Source organism: Dermacentor variabilis, chromosome 1, assembly GCF_050947875.1.
Source record: "Dermacentor variabilis isolate Ectoservices chromosome 1, ASM5094787v1, whole genome shotgun sequence".
NCBI classification, from domain to species: Eukaryota; Metazoa; Arthropoda; class Arachnida; order Ixodida; family Ixodidae; genus Dermacentor; species Dermacentor variabilis.
In genome coordinates this window covers 66,417,717-66,440,144 of record NC_134568.1, presented here as the reverse complement: position 1 = coordinate 66,440,144, position 22,428 = coordinate 66,417,717, and the positions used below count along the sequence as shown (strand labels likewise).

At 47.8% G+C, this 22,428-nt stretch overlaps 1 protein-coding gene across 2 annotated transcripts in view; it reads right to left on the bottom strand.

The window, feature by feature from the left end:
* Positions 1–22,428, bottom strand: part of LOC142578861 (ribosome biogenesis protein BMS1 homolog) — a 195,465-nt gene that overhangs the window by 18,544 nt on the left and 154,493 nt on the right. For both annotated transcript variants that reach the window (XM_075688505.1, XM_075688515.1), the window contains one exon: positions 14,011–14,186. In XM_075688505.1, coding sequence (XP_075544620.1) covers positions 14,011–14,186 — 176 coding nt within the window. The remainder of the gene's footprint in view (positions 1–14,010; positions 14,187–22,428) is intronic.

Here is a 22,428-nt window from a genome sequence, read left to right as displayed (position 1 = left end):
CCAAGGTAGGCAAGAAGCAGGCTGGAGACAAAGCAGTGGGGGAATATGGCATAGGCACTAGGAATAGCAAGGGAGAGTTATTAGTAGAGTTTGCGGAACAGAATAATATGCGGATAATCAATACTTTCTTCTGCAAGCGGGATAGCCGAAAGTGGATGTGGACGAGCCCGAACGGCGAGACTAGACTTCATACTCTGCGCTAACCCTGGCATCATACAAGATGTGGACGTGCTCAGCAAGGTGTGCTGCAGTGACCACAGGATGGTAAGAACTCAAATTAGCCTAGACCTGAGGAGGGAACGGAAGAAACTCGTACATAAGAAGCCGATCAATGAGTTCAATGAGATCAATGACCTCGAGCGTACCGGAATCTTGGAAGAACGCTAACATAATCCTAATCCATAAGAAAGGGGACGCCAAAGACTTGAAAAATTATAGACCGATCAGCTTACTGTCTGTTGCCTACAAAGTATTTACTAAGGTAATTGCAAATAGAATCAGGAACACCTTAGACTTCTGTCAACCAAAGGACCAGGCAGGATTCCGTAAAGGCTACTCAACAATAGACCATATTCACACTATCAATCAAGTGATAGAGAAATGTGCAGAATATAAGCAACCGTTATATATAGCTTTCATTGATTACGAGAAAGCGTTTGATTCAGTCGAAACCTCAGCAGTCATGGAGGCATTACGGAATCAGGGTGTAGATGAGCCATATGTAAAAATACTGGAAGATATCTATAGCGGCTCTACAGCCACCGTAGTCCTCCATAAAGCAAGCAACAAGATCCCAATAAAGAAAGGCGTCAGGCAGGGAGATACGATATCTCCAATGCTATTCACAGCGTGTTTACAGGAGGTATTCAGAGACCTGGATTGGGAAGAATTGGGGATAAAAGTTAATGGAGAATACCTTAGTAACTTGCGATTCGCTGATGATATTGCCTTGCTTAGTAACTCAGGGGACCAATTGCAATACATGCTCACTGACCTGGAGAGGCAAAGCAGAAGAGTGGGTCTAAAAATTAATATGCAGAAAACTAAAGTAATGCTTAACAGTCTCGGGAGAGAACAGCAATTTACAATAGGCAGCGAGACACTGGAAGTCGTAAGGGAATACATCTACTTAGGGCAGGTAGTGACGGCGGATCCGGATCATGAGACGGAAATAATCAGAAGAATAAGAATGGGCTGGAGTGCGTTTGGCAGGCATTCCCAAATCATGAACAGCAGGTTGCCGTTATCCCTCAAGAGAAAAGTATATAATAACTGTGTCTTACCAGTACTCACCTACGGGGCAGAAACCTGGAGGCTTACGAAAAGGGTTCTACTCAAATTGAGGACGACACAACGAGCTATGGAAAGAAAAATGATAGGTGTAACGTTAAGGGATAAGAAAAGAGCAGATTGGGTGAGGGAACAAACGCAAGTTAATGACATCTTAGTTGAAATCAAGAAAAAGAAATGGGCATGGGCAGGACATGTAATGAGGAGGGAAGATAACCGATGGTCATTAAGGGTTACGGACTGGATCCCAAGGGAGGGGAAGCGTAGCAGAGGGCGGCAGAAAGTTAGGTGGGCGGATGAGATTAAGAAGTTTGCAGGGACGGCATGGCCACAATTAGTACATGACCGGGGTTGTTGGAGAAATATGGGAGAGGCCTTTGCCCTGCAGTGGGCGTAACCAGGCTGATGATGATGAATGAGTTAGCGGTAAGAGGGAAAATAGAGGAATTCCAGATCAAGCTACAGAACAGGTATTCGGCTTTAACTCAGGAAGAGGACCTTAGCATTGAAGCAATGAACAACAATCTTGTGGGCATCATAAAGGAGTGTGCAATAGAAGTCGGTGGTAACTCCGTTAGACAGGATACCAGTAAGCTATCACAGGAGACGAAATATCTGATCAAGAAACGCCAATGTATGAAAGCCTCTAACCCTACAGCTAGAATAGAACTGGCAGAACTTTCCAAGTTAATCAACAAGCGTAAGACAGCTGACATAAGGAAGTATAATATGAATAGAATTGAAGATGCTCTCAGGAACGGAGGAATCCTAAAAGCAGTGAAGAAGAAACTAGAAATAGGCAAGAATCAGATGTATGCGTTAAGAGACAAAGCCGGCAATATCATTACTAATATGGATGAGATAGTTAAAGTGGCTGAAGAGTTCTATAGAGATTTATACAGTACCAGTGGCACCCACGACGATAATGGAAAAGAGAATAGTCTAGAGGAACTTGAAATCCCACAAGTAACGCCGGAAGAAGTAGAGAACGCCTTGGGTGCTATGCCAAGGGGGAAGGCAGCTGGAGAGGATCAGGTAACAGCAGATTTGATGAAGGATGGTGGGAGCATTGTCCTAGAAAGACTGGCCGCCCTATATACACAATGCCTAATGACCTTGAACATACCGGAATCTTGGAAGAATGCTAACATAATTCGTTGGCTTTGGAAGCAGTTCGGTCTGGCTGTTGCCATTGGTCGGCGCTTTGCTGTCGTCATCCCTGGTGGGCAGGACGACAAATTTTGTTGACGTCACACAAGTTGCCAATCATCTGGAAAGGAACCGGTTCCCTGCTACAAGAGGAACCGTGGAGAAGTGGTTCGCTCGAGGGTCGCGCGCGGTGGCGAGCATGATGTCGAGGGTTGCTAGGGCAACCGTGGCTTCCGGCTAGTCTCGCGCCAGCTGACGATCCGGCACCTAGACGAGACGAGACAGAGATGGCAATGGCGGCTCCTTTGGTTGTGCTGATGGCGAGCGCCGAAATACAACGATGGGACGAGAGGCAACGATGCGACGCGTTCGGCATGGCCGAAGAAGAGTTTCGAAGGCATTTTAGGCTCTCCAAAGACATAGTGCGACGTCTTTGCGATGAGCTGGAAGAACATCTCGGACCTCAAAGATTTCGTGGTGTCGACACTATGTTGAAGGTGCTGTGCGCACGGCGGTTTTTTGCCACCGGGAGCTTTCCAGTGCGTAAGGAATGAAGAAGCGATTGCACTGTCGCAGCCTTCGGTCAGGCGGATCATTACAGCCGTCACCAAGGCCATTACGGTTGTGGGCAAAGAAAAAGGATGCGTTAGATTCCCATCCACGGCGCAACAGAAAGCCGTCGTCAGCTGCTGGCCCAACACACACGGCGCCTTTGCTAGGTAGGGGTGCTCCTCGACAAATGAAACGAGTATTTTGCGCTGCCTCGCTGAAACATGAGGCCCAGCCGCCTGTTTTTGTGCGACGACATCGTTTCGGTTTCGGCGCGCGAACAAGTCCAAAACGTAAACAAAGCGAGGCAAGTTGTTTGCATAACGTATGGCACACCACCTAACGACTAAATAAGAAAACAACACAAATAAAATTACAACTCCCAGTAGCCGTCTGTGCTGCAAGCTCACATTTATCACTGAGAATTAAATTTGCAAGTGTTCTATACAAACCAATGTTTTTTTTATCAAACCAGTAACATCCTTCAATTGCTATACCATCCCCCAAGTACAAACAAAAATGGTGACGTGATCTTCCGGCAAACTGCCGCTCGTTGATTGGTTCCCCTCACGCCACCCCCGTTCCACTCTTTCTCCGAGTGACGTAATCCAGACGTAATAGCCAGACCGAACCGGTTCCAAAGCGAACCGCTACAGAATACGGCCCCACATTCACACTATCAATCAGGTAATAGAGAAATGTGCGGAATATAACCAACCCTTACATATAGCTTTCATTGATTACGAGAAAGCGCTTGATTCAGTCGAAACCTCAGCAGTCATGGAGGCATTGCGGAATCAGGGTGTAGATGAGCCATATGTAAAAATACTGAAAGATATCTATAGAGGCTCCTCAGCCACCGTAGTCCTCCATAAAGAAAGCAACAAAATCCAAATAAAGAAAGGTGTCAGGTAGGGAAATACAATTTCTCCAATACTATTCACAGCATGTTTACAGGAGGTATTCAGAGACCTGGAGTGGGAAGAATTGGGGATAAAAGTAGATGGAGAATACCTTAGCAACTTGAGATTCGCTGATGATATTGCTTTGCTTAGTAACTCAGGAGACCAATTGCAATGCATGTTCACTGACCTGGAGAGGCAAAGCAGAAGGGTGGGTCTGAAAATTAATCTGCAGAAAACTAAAGTAATGTTTAACAGTCTCGGAAGAGAACAGCAGTTTATGATAGGTAGTGAGGCATTGGAAGTGGTAAGGGAATACATCTACTTAGGACAGGTAGTGACCACGGATCCGGATCATGAGACTGAAATAATCAGAAGAATAAGAATGGGCTGGGGTGCGTTTGGCAGGCATTCTCAAATCATGAACAGCAGGTTGCCACTATCCCTCAAGAGAAAAGTTTATAACCAGCTGTGTCTTACCAGTACTCACGTACGGGGCGGAAACCTGGAGGCTTACGAAAAGGATTCTACTTACCGTATTTACACGATTGTAAGTCGACTCGAATGTAAGTCGACCCCCCCATATCGCTTGACCGGAAAAAATAAAAAATAAAAAGAGAGCATACCCGAGGGCGCATTCGATAGCGAAAATTTATTAGTAGCTGACATGGTCACTGGACTACTCGTCTTCACTAGTGCTGCCATCGTCATCGTTGCTGCGGTCCCACAGCGCGTCGTGGTCCAGCGAAATTTCAAATTTGGCAAGCGACCGCACCAGGACATCTTGCAGAACAGCAGCCCACGCCAAATGCACCCAACCACACGCAGCCATCAGGGAAGCTCTTTTGACAGGTCTGGTTGGCGTAATTTCACAGTCTTCTGCCGCCAGCCACTCGTACTCACGGCGGAGCAGAACCTTAAGATTAAGGCAGAGGTCCGGGCTTATTTCATGATCATGTCGCACTTCACTGGCAGGGACCGATCACGCATTTCAGCGACGTACGCCGCAACCTTAGCCTACAGCTCCAGAAAGCATCCATACTTCGGCACGTGGGAAATTTCTCACTTGCCGTCACACAGGTGAAAATTTTGCTTCGCTGCAGTCGCCACTAGGCTGTTTCACATGGCGCGATTGGGGCGAAAAAAATCGTTCTGCTGCACACGTTGCAGAACGATTTTCGCTCACAGCTTTCACGTGCGTTTGCGGCAGCGCGATATCCATCGCAGCGATGCGCAAGGTTGCCTCTTGCTCACAAAGTATCCATGCCTACATCGTTAAATAAAAACAACATGGAAACTAGTCAAATATTCGGATTTTCCTATTTTTATTCGATAATAGAATAGGTACACCATTTGTAACGTTTAAAAGGGTTGAGACTTTACGACAGCTTTCAGATACGGTGAGTGAGGCGCTGCACAACACCGCAAGTATGAGCGGCCTGGTGCGGCTTGCGCAGCGTCGGTGGGGTGGTTCCGTTTAGTACACTCTAGTTTCGTTGTTACTGTGGAACCCGCAACTTTTTTCCCTGGATGATCATTTGCTTTTGCGAAGAACAAACTACTGTTGAGTGCGCATGTATATAAGCAGCTGGTGCGATTTGTAGGGATTAAGAGCTTGACGACGGCGGCAATCAAGTGGGTATACCTGCCTTATGTTGAAGTGGCGTGCTTCTCCCGATCTGGATAGCGTGCAGCTTCTCCTTTCAAACGAATTGTGTAAGCGCAAGAAAAAAAGGTATGAAGCTCCTAAGCCGCAAACGCTAGTGGGTACGCCCTAAACATAGCTAGAACTGACTCGCGACATTGCGCCACAGAGCTACCAACGCGCGGTGAAACGCTCATTGCTCCTCCCACATCGCGCCGATCGCTGTGACTGAGCGACGGCGCGACCAACTTGTTGGAATCCAGTCGCGGAGAGCCCACGACGTCGTGGCGGTCGCTTAGCGACGGAATTCGCTGTGTCGCTGACTGAAAATCGCGCCATGTGAAACAGCCTACTCTCGCACCACCCGTTTAGAAACATCGAAATTGCGGCCCGCTGCGAGTGATTTGTTTCTTCGGTGTAAAGGATGGCAGCCCTCTTGAACGCTGCTGTGAACGAGTGCCGAACGATTAGTGGGCCTGGAGCACTCATGACGACTAGGGAAGCATAGAAGTAGCACGTAGCCGGCAATCAACTAGAACGCGTCAAACCAATACCAATGCCTTTAAACAGAGAAAGAGAAACTCGCGAGCGGTGTCTGCTCTTCCATGAACTACCGATACTCCCCGCAAGCACCGCCGTTCTGAGGGTGCCGCCGCAAATGAGAACAGCGGCGCTTCCATCAACTATCGACACCCCGCCCCCCATGAGTGTTGCATGCACTGTGAGACTCTCAAAAATGTTAAAAAACCCTTCCGAAAAGCGAACAAACATGCGGGATAGCAAAAAGATACGGGTAGGGCCATAGAACAAACATAAAATTGTAACTACATTGTAGCTCCAGTTGGTATCGCTTTTCTTGGCGGGGCCATGTTTTGGTTTCGATTGTAAGTCGACCCCCCAACTTCAGACTTTCAAATTTAAAAAAGGGGGTCGCCTTACAATCGTGTAAATACGGTAAATTGAGGACGACGCAACGAGCTATGGAAAGAAGAATGATAGGTGTAATGTTAAGGGATAAGAAAAGAGCAGATTGGGTAAGGGAACAAACGCGAGCTAATGATATCTTAGTTGAAATCAAGAAAAAGAAAGGGCATGGGCAGGGAACATAATGAGGAGGGAAGATAACCGATGGTCATTGAGAGTTACGGAATGGATTCCAAGGGAAGGGAAGCATAGCAGAGGGCGGCAGAAAGTTAGGTGGGCGGATGAGATTAAGAAGTTTGCAGGGACAACATGGCCACAATTAGTACATGACCGGGGTAGTTGGAGAAGTATGGGAGAGGCCTTTGCCCTGCAGTGGGCTTAACCAGGCTGATGATGATGAAGTCGGTAAAATCGGCAATTTGCTTCGTTATATCAAAATTTCGTTGTAATAAAATCTGACCTTTTATGCAAATAAGTACAGTCACCGATCGATTTTATTTACACGATAAGGGGCCGTAAGATTTTCCGAATTATCGCACAATAGAAAAAAGCAAATTCGAATGAGAAAACAATTCATTTTGATAAATTTGGAAGTCGGTGACGAATGATAGGGTTTCATGCCACATTGACGATATCTTCTCGGCGACATGAATAAAATGAAGTCAGCCACGCTTTTGCGTGTACTCAGCCCTCACGGCTGATAGCATCACCTGCACTGGGATGACTCTGTCAGGAAAAGCGCCGGCAGTGGGGAGTGAATGCTTCACCTGCCTCTCGCTCCAATGGGTCACCAAAACTGCAGATTACACAGCCTCCAATAATAAATGAGCAGTAAGACAGCTTACATAGTCTCTACACTCTTTGTAGAGTGCCGCATGTACTCTTTGTACATGCGGCAGATTACCTCTAAAGCAGGGTGAGTGGCTGCGTATGTGCTCGAGATGCGCACTAACTTACCCCCCACGCTTGATCGCGTTACCGTGAGCTCGCTCCCCTCCCCCTCTTTGCCCTTGCTTGCACGGGAAGGCAGGATTCGTGAAGCCACCATCTTCCTTGTATCACCCTCGCACACTTTCACTCGCACCAAAAGCACACAGGGCACGACAGGAGCTTATTGCACTTGTACTTTACACAGAACATGATGCGACTTCACTTCGGCAGTCACTCTTGTCTTGTCGCACTGCGCACGCTTTGAGAGGTGTGTTTGCAAGCAGTCGCTGGTAATTCAATCATTTGACCACCTGCGTCATCTGCGGAAGTTTCCATTGATTTTCTTGGCATTCCTTTATGGCGGCAGTGAAATTTTGTTATACTGAAATCGCATACAAACACAATTCATCATATTGAGGTTGTAAATACATGGTGTTCGGTGGACAAGAGGTTATGAAAAGTTACATAGCTTGTTACATTGAAAATTTCGCTATAATGAAGTTCACTATACAGTGAAACCTCGTTAAACCGTAGTTGGCCGGAGCTCGGGAAAGGTACGTACTAAACGGTAGTACTGTTTAACCGAATAGCATGAGATTGCCCACTTACCTGTCGAAAACGGTACTCAGAGAGAGTGCGATGAAAGGGGAAAAAACATGCAGTATTTATTCACTTCGCGCGACAAAAGCGTTATTTTTGTTTGATGCCGCGGCGGCCTAGCACGACGACGACAGCGGCCTCAAACTTACTGAAGCTGCGTGCCAGCTTTTCAGCCAGCCCCCTCTTCCCAGCAAACACTCGCATGGCAGATTCCTCGTTGGCGTTACGTATTCACCGTGCACGTGCGCAGTAGTGCTGCAGAAGTCCCGGGGGCGCCTTTTTCATGGCCGGGTGCCGGAGTTTGGAATAATTTTCATTTGGAATAGAGTTACGTTATCGCGCCCTTATTGTCGTCGCGACGTTTGCATTCATGAGGCTGACGTAAGGCGCAGCTTATGCCACTGTCGGGCCTGAATCGCCTGTGCTATCGCTTTCCATGTCGTCCTCGTCACTGTCGCTAGTCGACACTTTGGCAACGATGTCTAATTTTTCTTCTATGCTGAGCACCCGGCGTCTTTTTTATCCAAGCTTCGGAACGACGCAAGTCCTCGCTTGCACGCCGCCATAACGCTCTCTGGCACCTCGTCGAAATGATGTTGATGTCGATGTGGCTTCACGCGCAAACGCACAGGGCGCTTGGAGGCCATTGTTTTGATCTCTGAGGCGTCTTGTTCTGCCGGGCCGCCCGATGAAAACGGCGCAGCGCTGTGTTTGCGCGACGAAAAGTTGAAACGCTACGTTTTAACCGATGCATACGCAATAAGCTGGTACGGTTTATGCGGATACGAAACACATTATGTTCAATGGCCGCTGAGTCGGGGATTTGACTTTACTACTTTTAAAACGAAACTACTGTTTAAGCGGGTACGGTTTAACGAGGTTTTACTGTATCAAGGTTTAACTGTATATGCATATAGCATACAGTCAACGACTGAATTTTCGGACATGCCTGCTATTTCGGACGTCTTCGCGGCACCGCCACGAGCCCCATAGAATCAATGTATAAAGACATCTGAAGTTTCGGACGCTCGAACCCCCCGCCGTCCAATTTTCCGGACTTTTTGACGGACGGAAGGTCTTTTGGCTCTTCGCGCAGCGCCCTTGCGAAGGAAATCCACTTGCAGCCGAAGCATATCACCGCTTTGAACCACAACTAGCCGAATCTAGCCGTCACACACCGATTTGGTCTGGCCACGCTGGCTATGTTCATCGCCGCACTTCCGCCTCCGGCAGAGTTTCCGGAGCGGCGCCATTTTGTTTGTTTGTTTGCGCAGGCCACGTTTTGGCTAGCGTGGTGTGTGGTTGTGCTGTTGTGTCAAGTGTGCTCTGCGACGCTAGGCCTAGGTGCTTCGACGCTCGTCAGCGAACTCCACTGTTCGCAACTTGAGGATTTCGCTTGCCTTCGATGGCGCCCACTCCGTCTTCGTCGTCCTCGCCGATGGCATCGAAGCGCGGAAAGCAGTACCGTCGGACGACGTGATCAACGACCTCCGCTCTGCTGGGGTTTCCATACCCACGGAAATAACTTTAGATCAGTTTGTTGACGCTGACAACGAGCTCGACTTCTGCGCAGAACTGACTGACGAGGAAATAGTCCGTCAGGTTGTGGGGGATTCAGATGACTCCGATGTTGAAAATGAGGAGCCAATGCCTGCGCCGCCTAAAGCGCCGAGTTGACGCGAGCACTGTTGACTCTTTCATCGGTGTACAGTGCTGACATGACCCTTGCTCAGATCGAGGCGAATATGATCTCATGCAACCGGAACGCCATCAAAACAACAATCAACAAGTTCTTTAAGCCACTGCAGCAATAACACCGGCTGCCCGATGATGCACATGTGCAAAATAAACAGGCAGTCGGCTGCATACAGAGTTTTTGAACGCCTCTTTTTATAGCCACTTCACTGATGCTGTGGCAGGGTTTCGGAAGCCTGTTACTTCGCCCTTTACCTCTAGATCTGAGAAAAAAAAGAAAAAGGGTGAGTTTTTTTGCATGCATTCATTTTTTCGGACTGCCTGAATTTTCGGACGTTTTTACGTTCCCTAGAGGGTCCGAAAAATCGGTCGTTGACTGTATATGCAAATGCATAACACCTTTAGAAAACATTCATAATGCACTGTATAACACAAAATGGTATTCATATTCTTGTGGCCCAGTTACAATTATGCCACCAAACACACCCACTCTCCAAGGACGTCGACACTGAAACGAATTGCTTAGGCTTGAATTGCAGGGCTAAGTGCTAGACAGTGCATGTCTTTGGCTGTGTGGTTGCCACTGAACACGCACATCCTGCTAAATTTGGCAGCTTCATTCGAAATTAGTGTTTTGATGCAGATTGGTGCAGCTTGATGGTTTGGCGCAAGATGGCGCAACTGGCGCAGCACTTTCATCCCTGTGCAACAACAAGTTGAGGTCATAATTTCTTTCGCCACTACAACACCCTAGAGCTCTAAAGGTAGCAAAATTACCTTCACGAAAAGACATAAATTTTCTGGAAAGAGCAGGGTTTGTGATTTATTGCCCTGCCTAATGCTTCCTGCTCATGGTGTAGCAGATAATGAATGAGCTATGAATCCAAGTTGCAACTGCAGCACTAGTTCCAGCGACTGTCCCTTGGACAGAATCTGCTATTAGAGGGGATAAGCAGCTGTGAAACAGAGCTGGTTCTAGTAAGGTTGGGATCAGGGTTCTCCCCATGATGGGCAGTGGGGAAATGCTGTTTAGTGATCCAGTTTACCACCCCGTTTCAGTTGACCTCCCAACCCTTTTGGGGGAACTCAGGAAGTTAGAATGGCTGCCTTAGCCGAAGTTTCTAATTTTTCTTTTCTTCCTTGTAATTCTCAGGTCCTTATAACATGGGGGAAATCACAGTAAAGAAATCTGAAGTGGAAGTTGAGAAAATGGCACTTCAGCGTGCTGTAGACAAAAATTGGGTAGAAAATCAAGCTTTGGGAGGTGCCATCGATATCAAACTTTCATGTCATGCTGCTTTATAGTTTACGCAATACCGTCACCTTGGTACGGTCATAAAGAAGTGATCGGAGTTTCAGCAGCTGCAGCACCATTTTTCGCCATGCAAAACTAAAATAAAATGAAAGCGAGTGGAAAGAGTAAAAAAATTGGTCTCATGATTCATTACTGCTGTCACGCACGTGCAGAAACCGCTCCTATGGACCTCTCCCTTTCGTAAAGAGTGTGACGTTACGGCCTGTGTGCGAAGCGAACCGTGAGACGTGTATAAAGAGCTGGCGGGCAAAATGTTTCGCTAGTGCCATGACTATCAGGGGAATTTGCTGCGATGGATTTGTCCAAGTACACAAGTTTGCAGCCAGAAGCTACCCGTCAACAGTACCCTGATCATTTTTTGATAAGTGGCTGGAAAAATGATCAGAAGTGTTCGCCGAACATGCGATTCGGTGGCCTGTATATTTACCTTGTGAACACGCTTGAACCTACCCACCGTGGTGGCTCAGTGGCTATGGCGTTGCAATGGTAAGCACGAGGTCAGTGGAGAAAATTCCGGCCGCGGCGGCCGCATTTCAAGAGGGGTGAAATGCAAAAACGCCTGTGTACCTACCATATACTGGGTGCACATTAAAGAATGCCAGGTGGACAAAGTTATTCTCGAGTCTCCCACTACAGTGTGCAGTCGAACCCGACTATATCGAACCCGTTTACATCGAATTATTCCATATATCGAACAATTTTTGGACACGGTATAGTTACAATGAGTATATATAGCAAAAATTACGCTTACATCGAACAAAACTAGTAGCGACTCCCGATATATCGAACGTCAAGCGGCGGAAAGTGCCCCCGGAAGTTGGCTTTCCCTCGCGGTGACGGGAAAACCCGGTGGCGCGGCTCCATCCAACCGCTCTCCCTACGCGACCGCGCTACCTCGGAGCCGCCGACACCCCCCTACAAAAAATGATCCTGGCCCGCCCGCCCGCACCGCTTGCTCAGACAGCCAATCAGAGGCTCCTGTGCCCTCGTCGTGCAAGATGGCGAAAGTGCGAGTTGTCTCGCTGCTTATCTGATTCATTGTGTGCGCCTTCTCCCGCAGCGTTGCCGTGATGAAGCGGCAGAATTCGCCTTTCGTCGTGAAGCTCGAAATCATAAATCGGGTCGAACGCGGTGACAAGTCGGATGTCCCCGCAACGTACAAGATTCCGAGGTGCACTCTCGGCACGATCTTGAAGGGGGAAATTAGGGCTAAAGCGGCCTAACTCACGACCCGGTGCCCGTAGTGCCCGTGGCGTACGCGCGGCCGTGTACGAGTGGTTCATCCAAAATAGCTTCAGCCGTACCGACTTCTGCGTGCTCGGTGATGACTGTAAATTCTGATTAATGCGACGAAGCCATTGCCAGTGTTGCCGAAGTTTGGAGCGAGCTGTCAGAATTTCCGGAAGCTGTTGACGAATCAACGGTGGACGAGTTTGTGAGCGCAAATGGTGGTGTCGCGACCACGGGAGAGTCCGGAAACGAAGACTACATTGCCGACATCGTGCCGAGCACAAGTGAAAATGGGCACAACGAGGAAAGCAACGACTGTCTTTGGCCCACATCTTCCGAAGTGACTGGTGCGCTCGCACTAGTCCGGTGCTTCTGCGCGAATGCGGAATGTTGCGGCCTCAGCTGCTCCGACTCCTTAAACAAAGTGGAAAAGTGCGTGCCTCGCACGCAGCGAAACTGCCCAAGCAGAAGAAAATGCAGGACTATTTCATGCGAAACTAAGCTAGTTTCATCAATAAAGTGATTTTATAAATGGTATGTGCTTTTATGACATCCACTTATTTAGCAGGCTTATATCGAATTATGCTCTATATCGAACTGATAGGCGTTTTTTGGCGAGTTCGATATAGCCGGGTTCGACTGTACCTCACAATTACATCATTGTTTTGGCACGTAAAACCCCAGAATTTTACACTGGGATCGTACACTAGGGGAGCCATCAAATCATACCACTCACTTTAGGTTGTACGCTTTGCCACGGAAGGACATCAGCAGACATTTGGTTGAGCTCACTGAGCATTTAGGGTGCAGATGATCGACATCTATGATTGCAATCAAAATGGTCGGTCACAGTTGAATGCATCCGGATCGAGCAAAATGGATATTGGAAGTGCCCGTGTGGCAGCACTTTGTACAGATCTGGCTTGACCATGATCGAAATAGCCAGTGTGACGGAGCATCAACTGATGCGACAGGAAGCTTAAATGCATGTTCGCAACAGTAGCAAACCGCTGTTCACACAGTTAGCACTAACCTAATATAATATGTCAAGTAGAGAGCTGCTGACGTGTCATGCTGTTTTCATAACATAAACGCAAACAACTGCATTTGTCCCGGCGCTTGCCTCCTTTGTTCACGCTCTGAATTAACATCATCCAGCATGCAAGCAACAGGACACTGCCAAGGCAGAAGCCACGTAGTTCCGAGTTTTCAAAACTGGGTGAACTCCGCAGTTTCTGTTGGCATCTGATGGCTGCCATTTGTCGCCTCACATTGCCGGCCCCCACCCCCATGTTTGTTGCCACTTCTTTGTCTCTTGGCTTTTTTTCAAGCGATTTATGCATCCAACCATGCATCAACTCGCTGGCATGACAAACTGGCTCAGCAGAAGCAAATGAGAAAGAACACCCAAGATACATGAAGCTGTCAGTGTGTGCCAACCTACGTGTAGTGCCTTTTGCCCACCAAAAGATTCCCCCAGATGCACTGGAACATCACATAACCGACTTGTGACGCAAGCTGGGAGAAGTCTACTGGCCGATGCAGATTTGAATCGCTGGCATGCATTTTGTGCACATTTTGACAGCGGTGAGCTGTGAATTGCTTTATCCCAGAGACAATTGGAGATTGTTGTAGGCTGCGTCACTGACAAACTGGTTGAATGTACCATTGTACGGTTCCTCACCCTTCCTTGGTTCTACATGTCCACCCCTAAAAAATTTCTGGATAGACCGCGAATCCTTCGCAATGTATGAATTACTGTAGCAAATGGCCATTATTACCTTGTAGAGAGAGTCTTGCAGTACAGGTGCATGCAGACCCCGCTCAGCTCTCAGTTGTCCAACTGTCTTCATGCCTTGCCACTTAGTTTTCTCTTCATCTGGCGCAAGCAATGTAGTCAATGTCATGTAGAAGCGCTGCACTGGCACTTCGGTCCATGCCCTCAGAAACACTAGGTCTGAAAGTCAAAATAGTCAGATTAATAGACAACATAAATGAATACCCAAATAATGGTCGAACCTTTATTAAATTTCATTATACTACATATATTGTCAAAATGCAAACTCTTTCACATTGAGGCTTGTAAGGGCGAACTATTTTTCATATACATGCAACAGCTCAATTTTACCAATACTATATTGGGACGGCCCTTCTGTATAATAATTAAAGAGAAATTTGGCTTAGTTGAACCCACTTATAACAATATTAAAGTGCCAAGAAAATCCTATTGTTATAACCGATAATTGTTATAATGGAGTTGCAAAAAAAAAAAAAAAGCAGAGGGGACAAAGATTCAAACATTTTAACTAGACAAAAAGAACCCACTTATAGCATTAACGATTTCAACAATACTCAGATGCAACAATGAGCAGCTGCTGCAGCTACTACTTTTGTGTGTATTCTATAGTTAAATAAACCTCTTACTACAAATTTCTCAAGCCGCATTTTTGGCTGCCAATAAAACACAGTGTCTGCGCTGGAAGGAAAGGGAACGCGACATCCTGTTGAAAAAAAAAAGAAAAAAAAAAACAGCTGCAAGCTGCTTAATCATGCTAGGCTTTGTACCGCGCACCCCAGCATAACTGTTTCATATGTGGGAAAACTCGACCATATTTTGTGCAGATGAAATATGGCAGGTGCCTTTTCATTTGTGGTTCTGGTGTCGTCTGCTTTGGTGCCAGTTTCCTCCTGAGGTAAAAGAATGAAAAACCTTTGCAAAAAACGCAAGCAGTGGCATTTCACCTGTGTGCCCCACAACTTCGTCGTACCCACCTATTTGCCATGCATCCCGCACAGCATGCCTTTGTTGCATCGCCCTACACATCGCAGGCCCTTCTCCCGTCTCCCTTCCACCTCTGTGATACACAAGTGGACATTGACGTCGGAGGGGTGGAAGGGAGACGGAAGAGCATCAGGAGAGGGGCACACGAGGCCAGTAATGTGTAAGGCGATGAAACGCCGGTGTGTTGTGTGGAGTGCATGGCACAAAGGCAGGTATAGCAAAGATGTAAGCCATGCAGGTGAATGCGGCAGGTCGTATTTTTTTCCCTCAAAGGATTCTGTGTCTTTTTACTTTTGGCACACACACCCAGTAGGCAGAGTTAACTGTTATAACAGATGACTCATACGGAATGGGAGCATTGTAGTAAGCAGTTTGTTAAATGCGTAAGCATTTCTATGCCTACTCAACAAGGAAACCCATCCATCCACCACGTAAGACGATCGCTTTCAAGATAGGGCCCATAGCAGTGAGAACACAGCTCAAGTGAAACGATCAGCACTTGGCACACATGGCATGGTATTTCCATCGCTGATCACTTTCAAGACAGGGCTTGTGCAGCTGCGCCATACACAGCCGCTGCCAGAGTAATCACGGTTGATTAATCACGTAATCACGGTTGATTGTGGTTCAACGCAGATGGATAAAGCGCTAAAGAGCGAGAACAGTTTACGTACTTTACCTTGATGTAATAGGAGGATGTGCACATGGGATGCACGGCCCAGCACGGAGTGCAGAAGGGTTTAAGTGAAGAAGGCCGGGGTGGCCGGCACTTGGTCAGCATAGTGATCATAGTCGGACATACCGTATTTACACGATTGTAAGTTGACCACTTTTTTTTTTAATTTGAAAATTTGAAGTGGGGGGTCGACTTACAATCAAAACCAAAACATGGCACCACCAAAAAGCGAGACCAACAGGAGCTACAATGTAGTTTACTCTATCTAGATATCTATCTATCTAGATAGATATAGATAGATATTTTATCTAGATATCTATCTAGATAAAACTGTTTACTCTATGGCCCTACCCGTAGCTTTTCGCTATCCCGCGTGTTTTTTTGCTTTTCAGAAGGGTTTTTCAACATTTTTGAGAGTTTTACAGTGGACACAACACTCATGAGGGGGTGTCGATAGTTCATGGAAGCGCCGCTGTTCCATTTGCGGCGGCACCCTCAGAACGCCGGCGCTTGTGGGGAGCATCGGTAGTTCATGGAAGAGCAGACACCGCTCGCGGGTTTCTTTTTGTCTGTAGCTCTTAGTTCGACGCATTCGACTTGACTGCCAGCTACATGCTACTACCATGCTTCCTCAGTCGTCATGAGCGCTTCAGGCCCACTAAACATTCGGCGCTCATTCACTCATTCACAGCAGCATTCAAGAGGGCTGCCATCCTTTACACCGAAGAAACAAATCACTGTGCAGCGGGCCGCAAGTTCGATGTTTCTGAACGGGTGGTGCGAGAGTGGCGACTGCAGCGAAGTGAAATTTTCACCTGTGACGGCAAGTGAGGAATTTCTCATGTGCCGAAGTCTGGACGCCTTCCGGAGCTGTAGGCTAAGCTTGCGGCGTACGTCGCTGAAATGCACGATCGGTCCCTGGTCATGAAACAAGCCCGGATCTTCGCCTTTTAAGGACCTGCTCCGCCGTGAGTACGAGTGGCAGAAGACCGTGAAATTACGCCAACCGGACCCGTCAAAAGAGCCTCCCTGACAGCTGGGTGTGGTTGGGTGCATTCGGTGTGGGCTGCTGTTCCACAAGATGTCGTGGCGCGGTCGTTTGCCAAATGTGAAATTTCGCGGGACGACGACGCGCTGTGGGACCGTAGCAATGATGACGATGGCAGCACTAGTGAAGATGAGTAGTCCAGTGACCATGTCAGCTACTAAAAAATTTTCGTTATCGAATGCACCCTCGAGCATGCTTTCTTTTTTTTTTTTTCCATCACACGATATAGAGAGCGGGGGGGGGGGGGGGGGGGGGGTCGACTTACATTCGTGTAAATACGGTAGTGTTGAATTTGCGTGTCTGTGGCTCACTTTTCTGCCTGCCTTGGGTTTTGATGCCTGTGATGGGCTTTAAGTAAAGTTATATGCCTGCTGCGGCACAGAATTTATCTGCTCACAGAACGAAAACGCTGATCAGACACAGATAAACTTTGACATGCCGATGAGCAGGACAGCCGAGGAAAGATACGCACACAGCGTGCTTGTCAAAACAGGTGCATGCTTCAATGCGATGCTTGCGATAAAGGCAGACAGCCGGAAATGGCTGCGAGGACGAGCTGGGGTGCAATCGGAGATCACTGTTCGGAGCAGTGCTGGGCAGTATTGAAGATACATATACCTTAGATACTATCTTAGATACTCTTTGGGTATCTTGTATCTGTATCAGAATACATCTGGCAAGACGTGTCTTAGTACAGTCTACTCTCGTTACAACGGACCCTGATAATCTGACAAAAAAACGTCGATTTTATCCGAAGTTCGTAATACCTGAGACGCCTGATTTCCACACCTTTCGTCGCGATGTCTAACAACTTTATTGCAAAGAGTGAGTGACGAACTTCCAAAGTGAAAAACAAACAAAAAAGTCACAGTTTCGCCCAAAAGGCGAACCATTGATTGGGATAGCAAATTAAGCAAGATAAGTGCGGCAGCAGCAGTGAGCCACTTGACCTTCCTGCTGTCTCTTGCTTCAACACGAGCTAAACATCGAAAGCACAGCATATACGAAGCTACCGGCACTGGGCACACTTTGTCCACATCGCAGGCCGCTTTGAAGATGAGGCCCACGCAGGCGCGCACTTGTCCACATCGCAGATCGCTTTCAAGATATGGCGCCCAAGTGGCCGCGCCGTTCACAGCAGCCACCAGAGTAGAACCCCACCTCTTTCCCTCGTCTCGCGTACAAAAGACGGTGCACTTGCGCCCTGCTTTCCTCCCTCCAGCGCGCGTAAGATATTGAGCTGCGATCGTCGGCTCACCCTCGCAAGTCAGTTGCAAGTCATTGTCGACATGGCAAAAGTCCATTTTACACGCCCGATTTTGACAAATATTGCCACTAATTTCGTCCGCTGTAGCTGATGGCATGTTGTAGTGTGGTCCGTTAAAACTGAACTTCATTAAATTAATAAAATAGATAGAACAAACTAAGGCTGAAATATGGTCAGCTAAATCCGAAAGTCTGTTGTACCCGGGCCCGTTGTAACAAGCGTAGACTGTATCTGTATTTCGATACATGAAAGAATGTATCGTGTATCTTAAGATGCAAGATACTGCTATCACATCACCGTGCGAAACTTCGGCTGAACTCAGCTTCTCAAGCAGATACTGCTGCCACTAAGCCACCTGAATAAAACTAAAAGCAGCGACATTCTTTTATCTTTCCGCCAGAGACCTGCAACGAGGGCAGGTGATGAGGTCTGCGTGTCTCTATTGGTGGAGCAGAGTCATGTGGTGGCGCTCGCGCCGTCTCGATAAAAAAGAGAGAGAGAGAGAGAGAGAGAGAGAGAGAGAGAGAGAGAGAGAGAGAGAGAGAGAGAGAGAGAGAGAGAGAGAGAGAGAGAGAGAGAGAGAGAGAGTGAACGTCTGCGTGCAGGACCTTATTTTACATGCAAATGTAATGTGTGAGCTCGTGTAATCGGGGTGTTTGTCTGAAGCTGCGAAGCAAGCGAACAAGGGAGGTGCCTGGGCCTCCATATGGCTCCGGCTTGTCTGCAAATTTTGTCTGCACATTTAATTAGCACTATGGGCAACAACAATGCAGAAATTTGAGGATAAAATGAAACAGTGACGTTTCACTACGTGAACACGAGTGACGCGCAAGCGTATTGGTGCTATAGCGCACATGATGCTATCGGCCTGCCCTGTCCGCATCACAGATGGTATTCAAGACAGTGCTTGCGCGGCCGTGCCAAACACAGCAGCTGCCTGAGTAGAATGCCCTGTTCTAAAAATTCGCTTACTATCTAAGTTACCTAGCATGGTGTCAGCATGCACAGGCAAACATGAAGACTTCAAACTCGATGACCACGGACACTAGCTGTCAAGCCACTGGCGTGAGGAATCTGGCAGCAACAGTGACCTTTGTGCTGTCTATTGCTTCAATGCAAACTGGGCGGTGAGAACATAGCGCACACAAAGCTAAGAGCTGTCAGCCCACCTAGACTGCGCACCCAAAGCAGATCATTTTCACGATAAAGCCCGCGCGCAACCGTGCCATAGACAGTATGGTGGTACTGCTGGCAGGGTGGTACTGTTTAGTACAGCATGGTGGAACGGTGGTAAGGAGAGCATTCTAGCATTCCTCCCTCATGACAGCTAGCGCTTTGAGACGCTGTCGTTGTGACGCTGTGCTCAGGTCTGCCATCAGAGGCGGTGGCAGGCACTGAGCGGGGGTTACGAACACAATGCTTAAGGAAGTGGCACTCGAAGTACCGGTTGGCTTCTGTGTACAGGTAAGGTAAGATAGTAAGGGGGAGCACCCCCCATTACAGAGTGCAACATAGTGCCACAAATAACCACCTCCCAATGCATGCTCAATATATTTTTGAATAGTAAGCGGGGTTGCTTCACCATAAATTTTTTTCGTTATCCATTAATAGCAAACATTTCAACAGCACAATTTCAGGCATGTGCGTGTCAGACTTTGTATTCAATGTATTTGTTTAAAGAGTAGGACACGCCAGCGTTTTGACAGCGAGTGTCTGCGGTCGTCAAGTGTGAAGTGTTCATGTTGTGGGGATGCGCGACTCTCACGCGTCTCCTGTAATCCGGCTTCGCCGCGTGGCCTGGTGCCCGCGGCGGTCGTAGTGGTTGAGCCGCAGTACGAGAGAGGGGGCGAGTGTTGCGCTGCTAACGCCGAAAGACAAGGCGCTTCTCTCTTTGGTTCGGAACAGCAAGCAGTGCGGACGTGCCGTGCCGCGCGTGCGCCGATCCAAGCTTCTGCGAGACTGTCTTGCGTGGCCGCCTTTGAATGCGCCACCGTTCGCGTGACCGTATACGCGAACGACCAGGCGTTGGGATCCAGCATGGGGCGAGCATATTTGCTCGCTATCCGGTCGCGGTGAGTCGGACTTCTAGATTTGTCGCGCGTCCATCGGCATGTTTTGTGGATAGCAACTCGGCTAGCAGGCATTGATCTATGAAAGGTGCAATAAATGCCCTTGTGATTGTTTGCACTACTGTGTTGTCGTTCCTTTGTCCCAAGAGCATGGGAGGAGAATCCCACAATGCTTGTCAGTGCGCGCTGACACCACGCTAAATAATTGAGATAGTAAGCAAATGTTTACCTCAGGGCCTTCTACTCCAGCGGCTGCTATGTATGGAGCAGCTGTGCGAGCCGTCTTGAATAGGATCAGCAATGCAGACAGTGTAGACGTCTAGGCACACTGAGAGCCGATAGTGTCATGTACGCTATAGCACCCATACGCTTGCGGATCACCCGCATTCACAAAGTGAAATGTCGCCGTTTTTATTTGCTTGATTTTTGTTTTTAGTTGCACTGGTGTCATGACCCTTGCTTGTAGCCACCGTACTGTGCTGCATATTCAAATACGTGCGACAGCTTTCGCGCAAATTCTGATGCTGCTATAGTGTCGTTATCAAAGTTTCTCTTGCGAGGTGCTTTGCTACGAAGTCTGAAGAATGCAAGAATGAGGTTGCCTTATGTCTAGTGGTTTTCATACATTGTTTCGTCAGAATGAAAATGTACTTTGAAATGTCCGTTAGTATCTCAAATTTTTGTCTTCCTTGCTCAAAGAAAGACAAAAATTATGAGATACTAACAGACATTTCATTCAAATGAAGCAAGCTTGGCCAGAATTACGAAATTTGTAAGCAAACATTTTTGTGCATACGTATTTGCTGCTACATTAAAAATCTATAAGAAATTCGCAAATGTATCGAAGTATCTTAAGATACAAACGGAGAGTATTGTATTGGCTACAATACCATAAAAACCCACGTATAATATGAAGCCGCATATAGTATGAGGTGAAATTTTTGGAACACGAAATAGAGAAATAGTTTTATCCGCGTATAATACAAGCTAGGAAAACTCGAGGAAAAAATTTATTTAAATTGCACTCCGCACTTCAATCGCTGTCTTCCTCAGCTGCGCTCTCTTCAGATATTGCTTGTCGGACATATCTTCCCAGAGGTATTCATCCTCTGTGCCATCGAGCGCGTTCGAGATGCCACACTTCTTGAATGCGCAACGTACAAGGTTCTCTGGTATGCTGGCCCATGCGTCCACAATCCACTTCCATGGCATGGCAGGCGAAGCTCGCTTCAGCCGGCCGGTTGGCATCAGTGCAGGCTCATCTGAGCGCATCCAATATGCGCAACACCGCTCGACCGCGTCCTTGAACAGCCTGTTCACGTAAACATCTAAAGGCTGCAGCTGAGACGTCATCCCACCCGGGATAACAACGAGTTCAGTGCCGGATTCGCACAACAGTCCCTTCACCGAGTCGGCCAAATGGCAATGAAATGCGTCCTCCAGCATGAGGATGGACGGGAACAACAACAGTGCGCCGGACCGCCTACACCGGACGGACTTTATCCAGTAAACACAATATTTTAATTTATCAAGCCTTTCTCATGGCACCTCATGACCACATTTTTTGGCAGCTCCTCACCTTCAGGCACTGTCTTGCGCTTGAAGACGACACAGGGCAGAAGCTTGTGTCTGTCTGCCGTGCACGACAACTTGACGGTAACTTGCGTTTTCTCGTTGCCAGTGGACCAGACATAAACTTGTTTAGAGCCCTTTTCGTGCACGGTGAGGGGCGATGGCATGTCCAAATAAACCAGCGTTTGGTCAGCATTGCCGATTTGCCCTAGCTGGAAGTTCTTGGACTTGCGCAGCGAAATAATGTGGCGCTGGAAAGCCACAAGCAGCTCTTCAAACGATTCTGGCAGCTTTTGCAAAATCGAAGTTCGACGGTGTAAGGAAAATCCAGCATGGCACATGTAGCGATAAATCCAGTGCTTGCTCGCTTGGAAGGCGAGGCACGGTAGCCCTTTTTCTCTAGCAAGCTCCTCAGCTTTTGCCTGCATAAGCTCCATGCTCACAGCTAGATGCGCGACGGCTTGCTGTTGGTGTACAAACTCTGTCAGGGCGAGTTCGATTTCTGGGAATGTCCCACTCCTCAGGCCGCAAAAGCTTCTTCGCATTCCGCTGCCCGCAAAAAGGGTTTCCTTCTGTCGAGGCCACCCGTGAATGCTTCTCTCATAGACGCCAAACTGCCTCCTGGCTGCACTGTTGCTGATGTCCTGTGCGGCTAAAGTAACCTTTCTCTTGAAAGCAGCCGAGTACTGTTTTCGTGGTCCGGACATCTTGGTCCTTCAATGCGGAATAAGAAAGATGCACTTCGCGAAGCGTGGTTTGCACGTGTGCTGTCAAGGTGCACACTC